At 44.7% G+C, this 19,278-nt stretch overlaps 1 protein-coding gene across 9 annotated transcripts in view; it reads left to right on the forward strand.

Annotated features, from left to right (window-relative positions):
• SLC25A26 (solute carrier family 25 member 26) overlaps positions 1-19,278 on the forward strand; it is an 87,254-nt gene that overhangs the window by 67,129 nt on the left and 847 nt on the right. For 4 of the 9 annotated variants that reach the window (XR_012837057.1, XM_075762382.1, XM_075762384.1 and 1 more), the window contains 3 exons: positions 5,020-5,089; positions 13,225-13,289; positions 14,725-14,798. The exons of 2 other annotated variants lie outside the window; for them this stretch is intronic. Coding sequence is in view for 6 of the 7 variants with exons in the window: in XM_075762382.1 (XP_075618497.1) it covers positions 5,020-5,089; positions 13,225-13,289; positions 14,725-14,798 (209 nt within the window). In the remaining variant the exon portion in view is untranslated. The remainder of the gene's footprint in view (positions 1-5,019; positions 5,090-13,224; positions 13,290-14,724; positions 14,799-19,278) is intronic. 3 more of the 9 variants (XM_075762388.1, XM_075762385.1, XM_075762381.1) reach the window with 2 other exon arrangements.

A 19,278-nucleotide genomic window follows, 5' to 3' on the forward strand; every position in this document is an offset into this window, starting at 1 on the left:
CATGGAAACACTGTTTCGAAGACATTTTCTTTAACCAGGCTCTTAGCACATCCATTTTGATTTACATCCAAATGGGTCACAGATATCAGTGCAGTATTATATGGGGAGAAAAAGGGAATGAAATGCTTTTAACATGAAAAATATGCTGTTGCATGTAGGCCAACTTTTGTTCTCTTTCTCTCAATTTATCTAGGATTTGAGTGGGTTTAATTCTAGGGCCAAATTCAGTACTGGCATAAGTGAGTACAACTCCATTAGTGCAAACGGAGTCTCAACATTTATGTCAACAGTGAACTTAGATCATTGAATTTTTCCCATGTTTGGGCTTGCATGTTTCCTGCAAGATAATATACACATGTACTTGCACATATGCTGCACATATGCACATAAAAATTCACTGGGGAGGATGTTTGGCTCTATGCTCTATGTTTGACTTTACGTATAGAAACTGCAGTCAGCTTACAAATTTTTTGCTTCTCCTGTAGCTAATGTGCCACGCATCTGTAAGGATCAGCCATGCAGAATGCCACATTGCAAGTAAAATACCTAGTAGCAAAGACAAATGTGAAAATTGCTTTTCTTTCCTCAGTCTGCAGGACTGCACATGCACGCTAATCCATGTGATTAATTCGGAGAGATTTTTCTCCCCTCTGTTATCATGAGGTTGAACACTGCCTTGAACAGAGGGGTACGCAGAAATACTACAGATGCTTATCACTGGCGTCAATTGTAATATTTACTCAGCTGCAGACCTCAAGTTTAGCGTATGCCATGAGGTCTGCTTGCCTCTCAGTGCCTGAAGAATAGTGAGGCCAAGGCAGGGATGTCTCATTCTCTGCGGTGCTTCCTGCAGCGTTTGGGGTGTTGGTCTGGTCATCAGGTTTGAGAGGTGCGAGTGTTGCACTTTCCCAGCATCACCATAGCTTAGGTGTCCTGAATACAGACCAAGACCCAACTGCAGTGGGAGCACAAAGCTGACAGATGATTTCTGCCCCAAACTTTTACCACAAGCCTACAGCAAAGGTGACAGGCATGTGCAGCTAAGGAGTTGTGTGAATTAGTCAAAGGTTATTGGCCATCTGGAGGCCAGGTGTCCACAACATGTCAGGAGCCCACCTTTGTGGGCACCATATACTTCCCCCCTGTATTTAAAGGCAGTAGTAATCTTTTCTTTTTTTGTTTTTTAGATTGAAAGGCCTTTGGTATATCCTAAGAGTGACTTTTCCAATGCGCCCTCTGCCCAACGAAATGGGGTGTCCTTGTATTGTCAGTATCAAAAGAGCTAAATAGCATTTGTGATGAGAAGTAGAGGACGCTGGCCTATGGGACAGTATGAAATGGGATCGTTAGGAAGAAAAGTAAGGCTCTGCCCACGTATCAAACTTGACCCTTCTCTGTGAACATTATCCCTGTGAATAATTGGAAATCTGCATTCAGGCTTCCCAGTGTGTCCCATTCCTCAAGGACACACCCGCTATATTGCTTTACATGGTGCGGCAGTGCACAGCAAGATTTACATATATATCACATAAAAGTGTTTACAAAAAAAATTACCATGCGATTGAGCTGGGAAGCTGCAGAGGGCCCCAACTGTACGAGTTTCCATGCACTTCAGCCAGAAGATTTATTTCCAATTTGTTATTCATAAGGGAAGAGCAAGAGATTGGGATGGGGTCCTTTGAAGTGGAAAACAAAGTCTTCTATTCAGCCTTCAGCTTAATAGAATACACATGACACAGGCTTGGCATGGCGGCCCGCTTTCATGTAATGTGCTCCTTGTCATTTTGCTTTCCTAGGCTATGAATACTAGTGGGAATGGGTATTGCCCTGGAAGTCTCCTTATCTCCTGCAGCCTTTCTGCAGGAGGAGCACAGTGTAGGCAGGTAGGAGCGATTTGGTGGTGATGGTGGGGAAACCAGGCTGATCCAATTGTTGCAGTTGTGTTGCTCATAATTCCTGGTTTATGTTTCTTATTGCAAGAGTGTGTGTAGAAAAAGCAGTGTAGTTGCAGGGCTTCTGCAGGCATTATGTGGGCGCTTCTGCCTTGTTTGGGAGCCCTGGGCAGGGAGCCATGACCCATGGGCTCTGAGCCTGCTTCCGACACCCATCTGCTGTGTGACCTGAGCTCTCGCCATTATCCCCCAAGTGGAAGGCTCTTCTGAACTTGTGCAGCATCTAGGATGTCAGAGTGTGATCTAGGCACTGTATCACTGCAAATAACCAGCAGTTCTATCCACAGTTGGCGTTCTGGGGAGATATGTATGAGTCCTGTATTTCTTTCCAGGAACAAGGCCCCAGTTTTAACAGTGATCTACAAGCCTCTAATAGCTTTTGTGCTTTGCCCTGTGTTAGTAGTATTAAAACCATGCTCGGTGCAGCACAAAGGCGAGTGTTTTAGAACTTACAAGCCTAATTTACCACAAAGCCCTGTCAGTCAGTGGGTCTGTGGGCTATGAGAGAAAACATGTGTGACCTTCAGCGCGTCAGCTTGGCCCGCAGCATGAGTGTGGTTAGAAAGAATTTGGACCAGAGTCCTGCTGGTCCTCTTGGCCCTATGACACTTGTTCCTCTCAGCTTCCTCAGGGATGATGTCCTCGTGCACTGCTTCTCTCTTGCTCTTCTGCTTCAGGTTTGGAGCCCTGGGTGAATCGCTGAAATCAGAGATGGAAAGAAATGCATGAAGTCATCTCATCCTGCCCCTGCCAACGCAGGATTATTCCCCACAGTACAGTCTTGACTGCCTTCTCCAGTCTATTTTTAAATGACTTGAAGGAAAGGGCTTTCCTCTCCTCCCTGGGGAGGCTGGCTCCGCTGTTCAGTAGACCTCATTGTTGGGGAATTTTCTTCCTGTTCTCCAGCCTCAATTCTCCTTTTCCCTAATTTAATTGAACTGTTCCTGGCTCCACCCTTCTAAACAATTTTCCCTATTGCATGACTGTTGCAAATACCTGTTGTCAATTTGCAGGCATAATGGATAGGAATTCATCACCCTTTGCCTGCCTTGGCAAAGGCTCTTTGTGCAGAACTGTACTGGGAAGCCAGGCTTTATCAGAAACTAGATTTCAGAGCTACATGCCAAGAAATAAGAATGACCTTTTACTACTTCTTTGGACAATGCCATTAACATAAAACCCCATTGTGAGTGAGAATAGGCTGGGCTTCTGGCAAAACCATGAATGTCTGTATTAATGTGCTGGTTTTCTTTTTTGTCCTCCAGCAGATCTTCCATAGTTCTTTTCTGCATGACAGAAGTAACTGCTCTGAGTTCTTCGGTTTAGTTGTAGGTGTATAGACTTTTGGAGAACATCTAATGAAAAAATACAGTAATTCTGTTTTTATCAAGTGGCTCCAGCAGTTAAATTTCTAAACCCTGACTTTCAATTTGAGGTTTTTTAAGCACCTGAATTGTTTTGAAAATGGGTTTTGAAGGCAGGATTTATGCTTTGGAAGTACCTAGATGCTTTGGAAGGTAGTACCTTTTGAGGGAGTGTGTGACCTTCATCCAGCACTGAGTTGCAAGAAAACTGTGTGTCCAAAGTCTGTAAGATATTCCAGAAAAGCATCTTATGGGTTTGAAGAATTACGAATCCCTGTGTATTTATTTATGAGATGAAAATCAGTTTCTGCTGTGGGTGACAGCAGATTAGAAGCCCATACTGAAAACACCAGGAAAAGAATGGCTAGCATTAAAGAGACTGAAATCCCTTTAGTGCTTTCGTACAGCGGAGCTGTAGCTATTTAGCTATGGCAGGATACCAAACAACATTGTGGCTGGCCATTGTTGCTTGAACAGTTTGATTTTTAAAACATTCAACTGAAATAAAACCACCAGCCAAGTTGGAAGAAGCGAGTCACAAGGACAGCATGTTAAATGAAGAGTCAGCAAATGAGGGAAATGAGTTTTTGTGCCCCAGTGGAAAGCGGCTGTACTGCAGACCAAGAGCCCAAGAGCAGTATTGCAGCCTACCACTGCTGTCAGGTTGCTTTTCGGAAAATTTTATAGTATAGAAGTAATACAGCTTTAAAAAGAATGAGATAGTGCCACAGCTATAAAATAAAATTACTGATTTCTCTGCGGTAGGCCTCAGAAGGGCCGTGATCCCATCCCTTTTTGCTCAGCACTGCTTCTCACATCATAAACCAGCAAGCTCTCCTCCAGGGAACTTCCAATGTTCAGCATTTCAGGAGATGGGAAAGGGGTGATGGAGTGCAGCAGAGGAGAAGAGAATGAAATGACTGCAGCTAGCATAATAAAAACCATTCCAGCAGGCGTTGGCCTTTGCTGCTGATACTGATTGGACTCATCAAACTGTTTGATGTGATTCTTGATAGGTGGTTTTTAGAAGGCACAATTCTTGTTGGTGTTTTTAAATGGGTGTTTAAATGATGCTGCGAGTGAATGTATCGGATCAGGGTGTGCGGGAGCGCTGGAGAGGAGAAGGGTGTGTGGTCCTTAATGATGCCAAGTGAAAAACAGAGACACACCTGCTTTGGGATATAATGGGACTGATAAGATAAATTTCTTAATGATGGGGGTTTTTTGGGAGCATGAGGGGAAGGGTTGGTAAGAAATGTAAGGGGACGAACAGGACTTCTATCTTGCTGTGCTGGGGACTGTTCATTTTAAATGGGAGTGTTTGGTACATCCAGGCTGAACTGATACTGGTTTTTGCATGCCGCCCCCCTGCTCAGTGTTTTGCTTTGCACTGTTTTATCTGGCAAAAAGAAAATAAATTCACAAAATATTTGCAAAGTTGCATGGCCGCAGGCTTAAATACATACATATGAAATCCCTGAAAGCAATTTGCTTCAAGCCCTCCTCAGTTCCAGACATCTTTCTCGCTCCATCTGCTCGTTCAAGTACACAAGTTCCTTGGGAAAAATCACTTATTACATCACTGAAAAATGCCACAAAAATAGCTTTTCACTTAAGTTCCCATCCTCAGAGTTAACTCACATGGGGATCAGATAGATTCAAACATTTAATAACTTTTTATTTTCCTTTCTCTTTAAACACAGGATCTCTGGTCATGGAAGCAGGGTCACGTGGTGGATTCTTGGCAGTCAGCAGTCTGTGGAGCTTTTGCAGGTGCAAAGGATTATATGTTATACTGGGAAAGACTAAAGAAGAAAGGGAAAAATGTGCAAATCTATTAAGTATAGCAGAACAGCATTCCTTTGTAATTCAAGTTTGTTTAGAAGAAAATGGATCCAGTTGTTGTTTGGAAATAGGAAAGTCAGCAAAGGAAGGACAAAAAAAAAAAGACTCAAACAGGGTGTCTATTTGAAAGACAACCAATTTGTTTTTGACAAATTTCTGTTATTTAAAAACCAGGGGCCTGTCAGTCAGGCTTTGCGATTATTTCAAAGTTGATTTGTAAAATCCTCATCCAGGAGAAACTTTGCTTGGGTGGGGGTTTGTGCAGCTGTCTGCTCCGAGCACTTCCCCAGGGGTTGAAGTGATTGCAGAGAGAGGCCATGATTCACCATTCATGTGACAGCTCTGACAGCCATGTAGATTAACTAGAGTCAGGAGAGCAGAGGCTAGCACTGCACAGCCTGGAGGCAAAAGCCTTCCGCAGCAAAAAAAAAAAAAAACCCAACCTGGAGGACAAAACATCTGGGCAATCTCCAGACACTAGAACAAGAATAAAGAGTGGCAGAATACAATACTGCACTATTTATTACCAAAGAAGCCAGTAGTTAATTGAATTCTTCAGTAGGCTTCTTGCTTGATTTTAGCCTACTGTAGTTGTTTAAAAAAAAATCAATTAATGACTCATCAGTATAGCTGACAAGTTTGAGGGAGGAAAGACTCAACTGTCTTAATAGAAAAAACAGATTAGTAGTTAAGAGATGGATAGCCAGAGCTTTTCCTCAAGGAGCTAAAATATATTTTGAGATTCCAAACCAGTAAAAGAATATGTGGAAAAAATAAATCCTGTTTAAAGAGAAATTATAGCATTTCTTGAAATAGAGATTATCAAAAGCAAAGCTTGTTCTTTGATGACTTACAAAATCAGAGCCATTACATCATATGTAATTTTTTAAAAATAAGCTCTGTTAGGGGAATTGAAGTATTAATAGCCACAGAATTCCAGCAGAGACTGAGGCTTCGTTTTGATGGGTGCCGTAACTGCACGACAGAGAGAGGATCCGTGGCTAGAACTGCACACAGTTTAGGAGATAGGGCGTGCAAGCTGTGAGGGAATGGTTTAGGTAGAATTGATTCCGTTTTGGGGCAGAGGGGGATGTTTCAGATGATCTCTTGTGGTCTTCTCCAGCTGTATTTTCTATGTTTATGTGATGGAAAGGGAGTTTTACTCTACTTAAAATTCAGTCTGCTGTTGGATTTTACACTGACTTCATCAAATCAATGCAAACAAAATCAGAACGATTGAAGCAGATTTTTCATTTTTGTTTTGAGACAGACTAAAAGTGCTTTAAAATGCAATCTGTATGTCTGCAGGTGTGATATGGGATCATTAATTTGGCTCTGTTGATTTCTTTACAGCCAGATTGATACAAAAACTGTGTTCAGGCATGTTCAGAGAGCTGGAGAGGTTATCTGATTTACCCAAGGCCTTGCGGAGTAATTTCCTGAAGTCCAATTGAGTGCCTCAATTGGAAATCTAGTCCAGTGCCTCCACTTACTTCTCTGTATGTCTCAATTCTGACCAGTTGTGCTTGGACTTACTACTATTTGATGGATGTTGAGTAGTACCTGCTTGCTTTCTAGCAGAAATACTGCAGAAGGAGCTTTCAGAGGCATGGTTGTGCATGAACGTTTCACTGCCCTTTGGCAGATGGTGGGAAGACCTAACACACTTTGTGCTGGAGGAGACACTGTGTCCTGGAGCAGCACAGAGACTTCCAGGTCCATGGTGGTGGTAGAAGAGACAGTTCAGCCTAGCTGTCTTCATAGGCTCTATTCCCAAGCACAAATCTTTGCAGAGCTAGAGTCCTAATTTGTAGATCATGTCATAATTGGTGATGATAAATATTCCCTTGGTTATCCTTCCAGCTTCACTGCCTCCAGCCTGGTTTTCCTTCTCTGTTCTTTGTTTCCCTATTCTTTCCTTTTCACCAGCAGTATTTTAAACTTCCTTTCTCATGTGTTCCTTGAGGACCTGCTTCAAAACTCATGGGCTTCAACTGTTTTTGGATCAGAACCTTCCCCGTCCGGCTCCATTGCCTCGCTCTGCAGACATGCAACAGGCAGGTCCTGTATTGATCTAATCTGGTACCACATCCATTGTATTTCACTGAAAATGTTTACCCTTCTTGCTGAATGGAGGCAGTGGAAAAATAATTTCCTGCTTTCTGACTGAATGGATTCCACAGTTAAAAATTATTAACTACCTACATATAGCTTCAAACAAGGGAAGAAAAAACCAGACCAAACTCTCTATCCTTTTCTTTCCACCCCAAAACAAAAAAAATCAAAACATCATCAGTACCCTGTGAATACAGTAAGATGGATGTGTGCATCTGAATGATTTAAAATCATCATGTTATAAACCTTAAAAGGAGAAGATTATCCAAAAAACAACCTTTAAACACAGAGATGTAGTCAAATGCTGCTATGGTAGTAGTGCGATGGCAAAATTGCACAGACATGCTTTTCTCCTGTGTTCTTTGCTTGAATTCAATACTTTCTAAAAATATGTTAGAGGTCCTGAGGGGCAGGGTAATAGGCTGAAACAAACTGAAAGGAAAGTCCTGTTTGGCTTCCCTTTATGGCACACACATATCTGTGTGTGTCTGTGTGTGTTGGTTAGTTCCTAGCTAAATCATAATCGATTATTTGGCGAAGACAGAACAAAGAGCATCAATATATATTGAATTCCATCCCCCGTGCCTGCGAAATGGCAGTGATTTCAGCCAAAGTGCTGTGAGAGGCCCGGCTCTTCCTTGTTGAGCGCACATGTGTAAGATGTATGCGATCCATGGGCTTTTTATAGAAACGTAATAGGCGTGAGCATAAATATCAGAGATTTGGAATCCTCTCTGTCTCATCTGTTAATAATTTAATCCCTGGAGGCCTTGTCCAGCTTTATTGTCATCTCTTGTGTCTTAACTAGAGGAGATGTTTGGAGCAGTCCAGGAGTGAGAGAAGGTGATATCTGAGCAGCCAGTGGGGAGAAACCCATGGGTAGATCTACGCAGTATTTTAAGCCTGAGGTTGTGTTTGAACCAAACCTGGCCTCGTGTCTGAGCTGTTTGGCCACCAGCCCAGATCTGGGCACGGGCTTTGTAAGGCTGGAGGCAGAGGAGGGAAGCGTGTCCCCATGCTGCAGGGCAGGCCAGGCGTGATTGTGGTTGCACTCCATGCTTGAGTCTTCTCTGGGCTTAGGCTGCCTGGCTAGACCACTGCACCCCAGCCCTGCACCGTACCAGGGCAGGCTGTCCCAGAAGAGCTCTGGGTGGGTTTCCTGAGTCCTCCATGGAAGTGGGCCGGTGGCAAGGAAATCCTGCCATCCGGTATTAGCTGTTGGGAAAGCAAAGTACTGCCATGGAGCAGCAAGGTGATGTCTAGCCTCAGAGAACCTGAGTGTCCATTTCATGTGATTAAAAATTGCCTCAGTTAAAGATGTCTTCTTTCTCCCTACCATAAAAAAAAAGTGTAGCTTAATGTTAATAATTAATGCTCTGTGGTGACAAAGGCACCGAGAATGGAGGTGCAAGTCTAGTGAATAATAAAGCACTAACAAGAGCTTTTTGCACTTTAACAGGGAAGACTTCCCATCACTTTTGTTTTGATCTAATCAGCTCTGACAAGATTACACACTGTGTCTAAAAGCCTCTTTAACTCTATAGCTCTGAATAAATTTTTGAGTAGTTCTCAAGATATCCCTGCAGTGTTTGCTTGGGCCATGCTTCTAACCCTGAATTAGTTAAATCGCTGGAGGAGCAGTGCTTTGCCTCTTGGTGTTTCTGCTGAAATCCAAAGAGGTTCTTGGATCACTTTGCTCTACCATTGGCAGGTGGTGTTCCCATAGTGATAAAGGAACAGAATTAACTTCTCTTTTAAAAAAATTAACATCATATCAATACAATGAAAGTTCAAATAAGAACAGATTGATTGAAGAGTTCTGAAAAAGACCATTTGTGAACTTGGAAATCAGTGAGTGTAAAAGGACGCTGTGACGTTTAGTGTTGGACCTGTGCGACTCAGTTTTTCAACCCGGATTTGGGATTCAATCCTGAATCAATCCTGGGTAACCTTCAGATGTCAGTACAGAAAATGGTAATGAAGACAAGCAATAATACAGCTCAACTGGGATTTTTTTTTCTTCTCCTAAGATGGGCTAATTCAAACAAGGACATTAGTCAAGCACAAGTTCCTGTCTCTTGAAACAAGCTTGACCTACCAAACTGAGCTCATGTTGCAGAAGAGGATGCCAGGGGTGCGGCCAGATGACAGAAGCACAGAGTCAGGAGGAGCCCTTGTGATGGCTAGAAGGGTTCCCTGAAGCCTTTAGAAAGGGTGTGGAGAAGTTAAAATGGTACAGAAAAAAAAAGATACAGGGACTGAAGAAGAATTGTTTTCCTTCCTTCATAGAATCTTATTTGAGGTGTGTGTCAAAGAACCTGTGAAACATTTTCTTACAGCATCAGCAGCAAATTCTGCAGGCAACCACCTTACTGTGAGGACCTGGGGTCATGTATTGTTCTCAGGTGAAGTATTTCACTCTGGTCTGATGCTTCTCAATTTTTATTTGCATATGACAGCTAAAAAGGGTAGGAAATGACAGCAGGAACCTAGAGGAATATCTTAAGTTTTCAAGACTCTTTATTCTTTCTGCCAAATAAAGGTAAATCGTTCTCTGCGGATGTCTGTCACTAGCACTTCCATCAAGAATTGGTCACTGGGAAACTGTGAGTCGCAGAGGGATTTTCTGTTTAACACCCTGAGCTTGGTAAATTTTAGCTGCTCAGCTGATGTGTGAATATACAGTGTCCATTGTAACTTCTTGGGAGACAGGTGATGAATTTTCCACTACTGCTTGAAGTTTTCTTTTCCCAGTAGAGGTGTTTGTCACTCTGCTAGAAGTATTAACAAGCCTTCTCTCATATGCAAATCCATCTTTATGCCTGCTTGCTGAGCGCAGCTCATTACCAGATCCTTTAGGGCAGGGAGAAAGGAGCTTTCTCCACGAGTGGGTTTGTGAGTTGGTCTGTCTGGGTGCAGACTGCCTGCAAAGGTGACTTTTTCTCTGTCAGCTCTGCAGAGAAGCTGGAATGATTATGAGTGTAAGGTTGGATGAGTGTGGGCCTTTCTTGCCCACCTGACACTTTGATACCTGCTTTTCCTGGTTGCTGACTAGTTGTGCAGACTCCATCCTTATGTGGCAGCTCTTGGAGAACTCAGGGACAGCAGAAATAGTCTGAAGGACTGATTTAAAGATCTGTAAGGCCTTACTGTGTATTAGACAGTGCAGTGCACGGCCCTCCTATTTTGAATGAGTAGTCTCTGGCTGTACAGGTTTGTATCTGCTGTATTAATCTGATGACTGGAAACAGTCATGTGGTAAGTTCCTTCACCCGGTTCAGTAGGTGGGACTGAGCAGTACCTGCTAGCGCTGTAGCCTGTTCTTGGTACCTGTGTACTAACATTGAACAGGTCACTCTAAAATTGGATGTTTAGGGTTAAGGCTGGAGCTAATCAATTTTGTCAGACTTACTGCCTTCAATAAAATGCAGTTCCCAACAAGTGCTAGCTTTAATCTTGTGTTTTTGTCAAGCATATACAAACTTGCATTTAATTTAGCCGCTATCCTGCTGCTTGTTGTGCTTATGAAGCATTTTATTGTTGCTGTTGTCATTCTAAATTGATTGGTAAATCTGTTCCAAATACTTCCCAGTGATGAAAAAAGAAATGTTGAAATGTTAATAACAGAAGAGTGTGAAAGATCCAGATGTTAGCTGGGGAAAAAAATGAAAACCAATCAGCCTTGATTAAACCTTTCAGATAAGCATTTGGAAACATCGTATCAGGATAAATTGTGTTGTTCTAATCACTCTATCAGCCAAGATTGAAGCTTCTGCCAATAAGAAACTGTTAGGAAGAAATGCTTAAAAAAAATACTGGGATCTGATAAGGGAAATAAGTTAGACTAAAGTGTTACTGTAAGCTCTGCAGCTGAGTGATGCATTGAGATTTTTTGCTTGGCACAGGCCTGGCAGCCATGTGGTTCACTGTTTAATTTTATCTTGGTCTGTGGGCAAAGGAAGGGCTTCTACATCCAAACTTGTAAAGCCACTATTTTCCATGGAGATTATTTTTAATGTTCTAAAAATGTATCGCTGACATGAGTACCAAAGTTTCTAACCAGATTATTCTCTCAAAGCCTTTGGGTCATTTACTCAAAAACTGGCTCACAATAAAAAGATTTTTGACCTTAAGGAAGGTCCAAGAATGGGCTGGAATTTAGTTTAACTTGCTCATAGTTTCTGCTTTGGCTTCTTGAATACAACCCATTTTTCTGCTTTTTAGTGAGGTATCACTGCTAGAAAGCTTCCGGCAGAGTGAACCGGATGGGCTGACCTTACATGAGCAGAAGCTGCTGCTAAACCTGGCGTTTGGGGCTGTTCGCTGACCCGGCTTGCCTGCTATTCTTGTTTGAGATCCAAGGGACTGCACGTGTGCCTTGCTGCATCTCCCCAACTGCCATGGGACGTTCTTAATTAACTGTAAGAAGTCAATGTAGGGTGCCAGCTGGCATGATCCCTTTCTGACATAAAGCAGGGGTTTAATATATTAAAGCTAAGGTGATTGAGAGAAAGATATGCAGGTAAAAACACCAGCCAGTAGGGAAGATGGATTTTTTTTTCATTACTTTACAGATTTTTAGGACTAGTGCTTTCCCCCTCCCATCCCAAGAAAACAGATCAATTTTTCTACGTTCCATAAAACTTGGACCGAAAATAGATTATTTTTAGCTTATTCCCTGGGTACAGTGTAGGCTTCAATCTTTGGAGTCACTTTGTTCCCTGCTGTAGCAGATACAGGATTTATACAAGCTCCAGAGGAAAAAAAAAAAAAAAGGAGGAAGAAGTGAGAGAGATTTCAGAACAAGTCTCTCTTTCTTTTCTTCCCCGCCTTTCTTTCCCTTTCTTTCTTCACTTACTGCTGGGCTGCTCCTGCATTTTGAAAGTTTCCTTCACTTTGGCTCTTCCTCAGCATGAATTACTTGCTTGAAATTCTGTGAGCAGAGGAGGGAGAGAGAGATTAGAGTTAATTTTAGGATGGGGAAATAAGGCAAAGGGAATAAGAGCCTGGGAGAAAAAGCAGCAAAGCTGGTCCCTAGGTAGCACAAGAGGCCAGGCTGTTGCCACAGGGTTAAAATATGGAGACAGACGCACCCGGGTTTGTGGATGAGACATGCAGATGGATAAGCTGAAGATTTCTGGCTTTCAGGAAGAAAGCCGCAGATGAGCTGGCTGCTCCGAGTGAAAGTGATGAGCTCCACGGGTGAAGTTTGGGGGTGATTAGAGAGAATAAAAATGCCCATGAGGAGAAGATGGCACTTGTGGCAGCAGACTTCGGACAATCTCCAAAGACCCCTGGGCAGCCTTGCATTGTTGTTATCCAAAATGGAGCTGATTGAAACATTGGAGATGAGCACTGTCCCAAACACTGGCTTGTCTTTTCTCCCTTGAAACAGAGTCCCAGGTCTAACAGTTGAAGTCCAAATCTAGTCTGTCTGTGTCTTGTGGGCAGCTTTGCCCCTGAAGCATGTGTGGTTCAGATGCAGAGAACCTTTCCTCTCTTTCTATCTTTTTGGCAATTGAATGGTCAGACTTTAATTCTCAAGGCAGAGCACAGTGTGACGAGCTTGTTTTCCAATCTCTGCAAAAGAGCGAGCAGGTTCTTCCTTTCAAACTTGTCCCTAGGTGTGGGAAGTGGAATCTGTTATCCTTATGACCTTCGTATGTTCATATATGTGCAGAGTCCAAAACAAAGGGACAGTAATCTCAATGGTGTGTTTGGATTTACAGTTAACTAGTATAGAGCTGTTTTCATTAACTCAGCACAGGAATAAAACGCTCTATGTACAGACCTTCAGCAAATGTACCTGGACTCTAACATGAGGAAACATACTGTAGGTATTAATAATGGAGCAGTGTTGACCACGGCCATGGGAATTATATAGGCAGTGTGGCATTCATATTCAACCAACAATGTCTCACTTGTGTTTGGTATTTTAATTTACTCAGGTGGATTTGCAGCTGCAGTCACCACACCTCTCGATGTAGCGAAGACAAGAATTATGTTGGCAAAGGTAAGAGTGAAGGAGGCCAGCAGACATGCAGGTGAATGGCTTGGGTAGTTCCAGAGTTTCTGTATGGTCATTAGAGAATCAAATCCAGCACCTATTAATAACGATTTCTGCTCTTGTCCTCGAAGGAAGGATTAGATGTGAACAGGTATTGCATGCAGAACTAATGAAATTGTTGTGTTCCTTTCCTTCTATCGCTCTTCTGGTCCTTTCCCAAAGGAGCTGAGAAGGGCCTGTGCTTGTGCTAGACTTCCAGAGTCTCATGCAGTGTCTTTAGGAGAAAATCCTTGCAGTCAGATGCCCAAAGTTAAACTTCCCATCAGGGATTTATCCCTCTGTTTTTTTGGTAATGGTTGGGCTTGAGTTTGTGTGTGTCTGTTCTGAGGAGGGCTTGGCACTGCATTTTCTGTCCTAGAATTTTAAGGCACAGAGATCATGATGGCTTACATCAGCCAACCAGAGCAGAAGGAAGATGGCTTATAAGATCAGTAAGTTTAGTAAGTAGTTAAATTGCTAGTAAGTCTAGTGTTCCCGTCATCATCTTGCTGACCCCAGAGCAGAGCTAATCAACCACATAGCTAAAAGCTCTCGACCTTTCCCTGCCCTGAAAAGAGCTGTTGTGTTGGCAAAGGTCAGGCATCCTGGAGTTTCTGTGGATGGTTTTTACCCTGTTGCCCATGTCCCTCAGTACGGGGACGTTTCTTGTCGATGACATGCACCTCCCCGGCTGAGTCACGCACATCTGCACTCACCATGTTGCTGTGTTGTGTGTCTCTCATTGCCAGGTGTTGTACCTGCTGTGGCTTCCTTGCCTTTGGATAGTGTGGGTGATAAAACTGTAGGAACTGGGTTTCATTTCTGTGTGCCGCTGCACTGAGCAGCCAGGTCAGCGTTGGTAAGGGAATGATGGTGCTTTGGGGTGTTCTGAGACCATTCAGACAGCGTCTTTGTATTAGTCATCTCTCACTAACTAGATCACACGTGTAATTTAATTGTCTGTAGTCCTGCTGTTTGTTTTGCTCTCAAGGCAATTTTCACATGCAATATACTACTTGTGATTTTTTTTTTAAGAAAATCTCGTGTAAATCCCCTTGCAGTGACCAGCAAAGTTGTTTGTTGGTGCTTTGAGAGTGTGTTTTTATTAAATTCTTACTCCAGTGTCAGTTGCTGAATGTAGAGCTGAGCGTAGTGCAGAAAAGGACTGGATACCAGCTCTGTGATTTTGGAGTGATCGTTTTCTTCTTCTGTGCCTCAGTTTCCCTTTCTGGCCTTTGTGTTATTCCTAGAGACAAGGAGCTTTTGCCTGTGCCTGGGGTAAGGAGGACGTTAGGATGTCTGTAGTTGCTGTAAAGTAGCACTAACTGGGGACAGGGAGCTCAGTAAATAACTAAACCTCTCTGCCAACAGTTTCCAATCTATGTCCCTTTCTGTGGTGCAGGCTGGTTCCAGCAACGCTAGCGGGAATGTTCTGGCTGCCCTCGGTGGCATCTGGAGGACACAAGGCCTGTCAGGGTAAGGACATGCTGCAGAAGCACATCTCGTGTTGTGGGGGCAGGAGAGGATGGGATGGTCTGCTTATATTTAAATCCTGTCATACCGAAAAGACTTTTGCTGTACATGTGGCCAGGGAGCAGGTCTCAGGTAGCTGGGAACAAGAAGGTCCCTCCAGGGAGGTCAGTGTCCTCACTTTAGCACTGGCTGCGAGTAATGTCTGGGGAAGAGCATGGAAACGGGGCGTTGTTGGGGGTTTATCCATGGTACAATCTCTAAGCTTAGGTCCAGGCTTTGGAGGCAAGGGTGGCTTTGTGTTTAATGGACTTTTCTCCGTGAATGTGTGCGTTTGTGTTTTGTATCCATTTAAACTTTGCATATTGTCTTGTGGCAGTGAGTGCAACAGACTGATCTTGAGGTGTGTGAATCACCCCTCCTGAGACATCAGGGAAGGTCAACACGGGAGCCATGTGTCCCTTACGGATAGGCTTTTCCTCCTCCTGGCAATTTCCTTCTGATTTGAAAACACCAGCAAGGTCTCCTCTGTTCCTTTATATTCACTGTTGTTACTGCAAAGCGTGATGGGAGCATATGATGCTAGATTGGTGGCAGCAGCAGGGACAAGCTGAAGCAGAAGGAAGCGAGCTGTGTGCTCCCTGACTTGTCCTTTGAGCCTCCCGTCAGGTCTGGGCTTGAGCACGTACCCGCTTGGATTTCTCCAGGAAGGCACTTGTTGCAAAAATGTAAGTTTTCTGAGACAGGCTTGAGTGCAAAGAGTAAGTCTGAGTAGCCGCAGAGCAGCTCTCTGGCTGCTTTCCTCCTGTGACTGGGGTACAGACATCTTCTGGGCTTTCTGCTGAGTGGTCGGGGAAGTCTGGGGTGATGTTGGTCCTATCGCTTAACTGCCTCGCTTTACCCAGTCCCGAGACTGGGAGTTGGTCTTCTGACCTTGGAGCGGTGTAGTGAGCAAAAAGCCCTCTGCTAGCATTTGTAGAACATGTTGAAGTGTCACGAGCTTATTATTGATTTTTACAGACACTTGCTTCATTTATGCTACCTTGTCCTCTTTGAGTGCACGAGTTAGACCAGTTATTGGCCATTTGTAGTGAATATACATCTTTAACTTCTCCAGTCCCTGAGGTTCAGCCTATGCTTCCTTCGGTCAGGTTTGTGTCCCACCTGCCCTTGGCCTGGAAGAGAAACAGAGGGGTTTTTTAAGTTTTACTTGGGGCTTTTCACTGTAATTTCTCAAAGGTTTTTAATCTGCTTGATGTGGCCAATACTTTTAGGGTGCTGTTTTAACATTTGTAAACTGTTGCTCGAAGCAGCATGCACATCGCAGCTTTGCGGGAGATAGTTTTCTCTTAACATCTGATCTCTGCTCGCCCAACTAATAAAAGTTCAATCCTCTTTCTACACATGTGGGAAATAATTCAAAACAAATTGCAGGAAGTTCCTGAACACCGATTCCAGGAAGACGTCCAGCTGTGCCCCCCGGCAGCGCTTAGAGATGGGTTGTCTCAGATTTGCTCTTTGAGATGACCTGGTGGTGGACAAGTTTTGAGTCCTACATGGCTTGGTGTATTCTAGGGATTTGAAAGGGACTGGGAGAAGTGAGACCATGTCTGTGGCTGATGGAAGTTGAGCTCTGAAGGGTGTGAAGAGGCATGGATTTGGCTGGGGAAACCTCCCCCTTTCCCCAGCCAGCACCAGAAAATAAAAATGTATGTTTGTGTTCTTTTCAGGGTGTTTCAGCAGTGCCCTTTTCTAAACAACCCAAAATTAAACTCTGCCTAAAGATAGTACCCGTGGACTAGGACCAAAGGGAACACAATTCAACTGAAATCAAAACAATAAGTGATCTGGAGAAAAAGTAACGTGTAAAGGAGGCCAAGCTGCGTCAGCTGCAAGGAAAAGGAAGAAAGTCTTGGGAAAAATAAACGCTGAGGCTGCCATGCCTGCTGCCAATTATAAATCTATTAATCAAAAACAATAAAAATGTCGGGCTTTTTTGGCCAGTTGCAACTTGAAATGATTTATGGCTCCTCTAATAAATCTCATACTTGAAGAGGAGGAATTCTGAGGGCAGAAAGATGCATTGCTTATTGCCACCTTATTAAAACCAGAGCGCAGGGCTCAGCTTCCTGGTCTGCACCTAGTAAATCCCTCTGCTTCACGCCAAGAAGTATCACATCCCTTTCTGTCTGGGGAGAGCCAGGCCTGCGGCGGGAGGTGTAGGGTAGGGATAGGGTGAGCGGATCTGTGCGCCTCTTCGCTCTTGCCAGGCACTGGTGTGAAAACAGGTTTACATCTTGTCCGACTGCTTTTCATTGCAAGGAGGTGGTGACATTTGAAAGCCATGGATGAAGCTTCACAACTCATTGGTGAGAAAGACGAGGGTTATTTAACTGATGAATCTGGTGAGATGGCTTGTCCCAGCTTGTGTGTAGCTGGGGACAGAGCTGGTGGTTTGCACCGGGTGTCCTGTTCCTTGGATGAGCTTCTAGGTTGGGGTGGACGTGGCATGGCAGGCACTAACCACTGCTCTCCAGAGCCTGATCTCACCAATGCGAGTGGTGAAAGCAGCCCCTGTGCCCAGGGGCACAAGCTGCCTGCAGGAGCGAGCTCAGTGCAAAGCTGTAGTCAGATAAAACCGATTTTTTTTCTGAGCGTGGCCACCTCTTTGGTCCGAGGTGTAATACAGAGGTTTTGTGGCTGAGCACGCAGCGCCTTTTCCAGCACTGGCCTCTCTATTGTGTCCAGGCACAGCAGTGCCTTTTCCGAAGGGTAACTTTAGACTGGAGCCCTGGTTAGCCTCTTTTGAGAAAGAATTTGCTTTGGGTTGCCGAGTTGTTGCCCAAAAATGTCACCTTCGGTGCTGGAACCGTGGGACTAGGTGTATTGCTGGGAACCCTGAAACAAAGAGCTGCACTCTGGAGGGCATGCACGTGGTGGAGGAGGGCACACGGTGCGGGTTTAACACCTGCAGCCAGGCCTTGCCATGGGATTTAAACATGATTCCTGGATTCGTGACTCCTGCCGAGCCGTTCCTCGTGCGGCTGGGGAGGGCGTGATGTGTCTGTACCCGACAGCCTGCGTTTGGTCTCTGCCGGTCACTGACCTGCTGTGCGGTTATTGCAGGTGCCGGGAGGTCGGGCGTGAAGCCCTCCAGCCCTCGGTGCTGGATCCCACCGGTAACTGGGAGAGTTGACTAAGCAAAAGGGAAAACCCAGGCAGGGAGAGAGGAGTGACAGGGTGCCAGGTGAAATCTGTACAGACAGATAGCAAATACTACTGTATCAGAAGATAGCAGACCTGTGCCCACCAGAGCGACTTCTGATGGGGCCAGCAATAAAAACTCCAATTGATCTCATCTGGAGGAGGGCAGGTGTGGCCCTGCAGGAGATCAGTTTGGATCAGGCCTGCAGCAGAGCTCAGCTCTCCAGATTCGGGGCTGCCCGGAGCCATTCGGCTCTGCCCTCCTGCAGAAGTGAGCCCGTGAGCAACACGTGGATTGGAGAGACCATGGGTGGCAAGAGGGAAAGGGAAACTGTGGGGGGAGCAGGACCAGAATTCTTGGAAGTGATGGTTAGTAACAGAGGTTGCCAGGGATGCAGCTTCTGGGTAACTCAGTTATCTGCCCCTGTTTGTGTAATAGCTGTGTCTCGAGTGGGCTGTTCTGTAACTGAACGTCTGCCACTGCTGCTGTAATGAGGGCTGCCTAATTCAGCAGGAGAAGGATGGTGCGTGTTTCGAGAGCGATGCTGCACCATAGGATTTACCCTATCAGCACTCTGTCCATACATGCCTTGTACAAATTACTCTGTTTTAAAGCTGTCATTATGGTAATAGACCCAATTGCTGTCTAGTAAAGCCATAAAATGTTTCCATCTGCCTGTGTGCTCCAGGCTCCTTAGCAAAGCTCATTACAGCGAAAACTGGAGTTACTGCAGCCAGAGGTTTCCCCAGCACAGCGTGAGTAGCCGAGCGCAGGCAGGGAGCAGAGCAGAGCTCCTGAGCATCCCTGGGAGCGCATGCGTCTCCCGCGCAGCCCGATCTCACCAGGATTGCACCTTGTCTCAATGTGGACATGCTCCTAGCAGGGACCTGCAGCGTTCAGAAAAAGCCGAGGACAGTATCCCTGCGGAGCTCAGCCAGAGCATGCTGCGAAGGGCTCCTGCTGTGCGGGTGATAGATCAGAAGGGAGATGCCAAACAGATTCAAGCCTAATGTTTAATCCTTGCTTGCAATGAAGGAAGCCTGTAATCCTCTGGGAGGATACATTGGCCTAGCCTGAAGTTGTTAAACCAACTATGAGCTTAGATGTGTCGAGCAATTGGCTTTGCACGAGTTTCCTGTTAACTTTCAAGAACTATTAGGATCAGGCACCTAAAAATTGTGGCAGCTGAACGCACAGCCGTTCCGGCACCCTCCCTGCTGGCCCCGTTGGATGTGACTGGGAATGAGCCGCTGCGGTGAGCTGGGCTGTCTCTGCAGCAGG

The sequence above is a fragment of the Balearica regulorum genome, chromosome 10 (genome assembly GCF_011004875.1).
Source record: "Balearica regulorum gibbericeps isolate bBalReg1 chromosome 10, bBalReg1.pri, whole genome shotgun sequence".
Lineage (NCBI taxonomy): Eukaryota > Metazoa > Chordata > Aves > Gruiformes > Gruidae > Balearica > Balearica regulorum.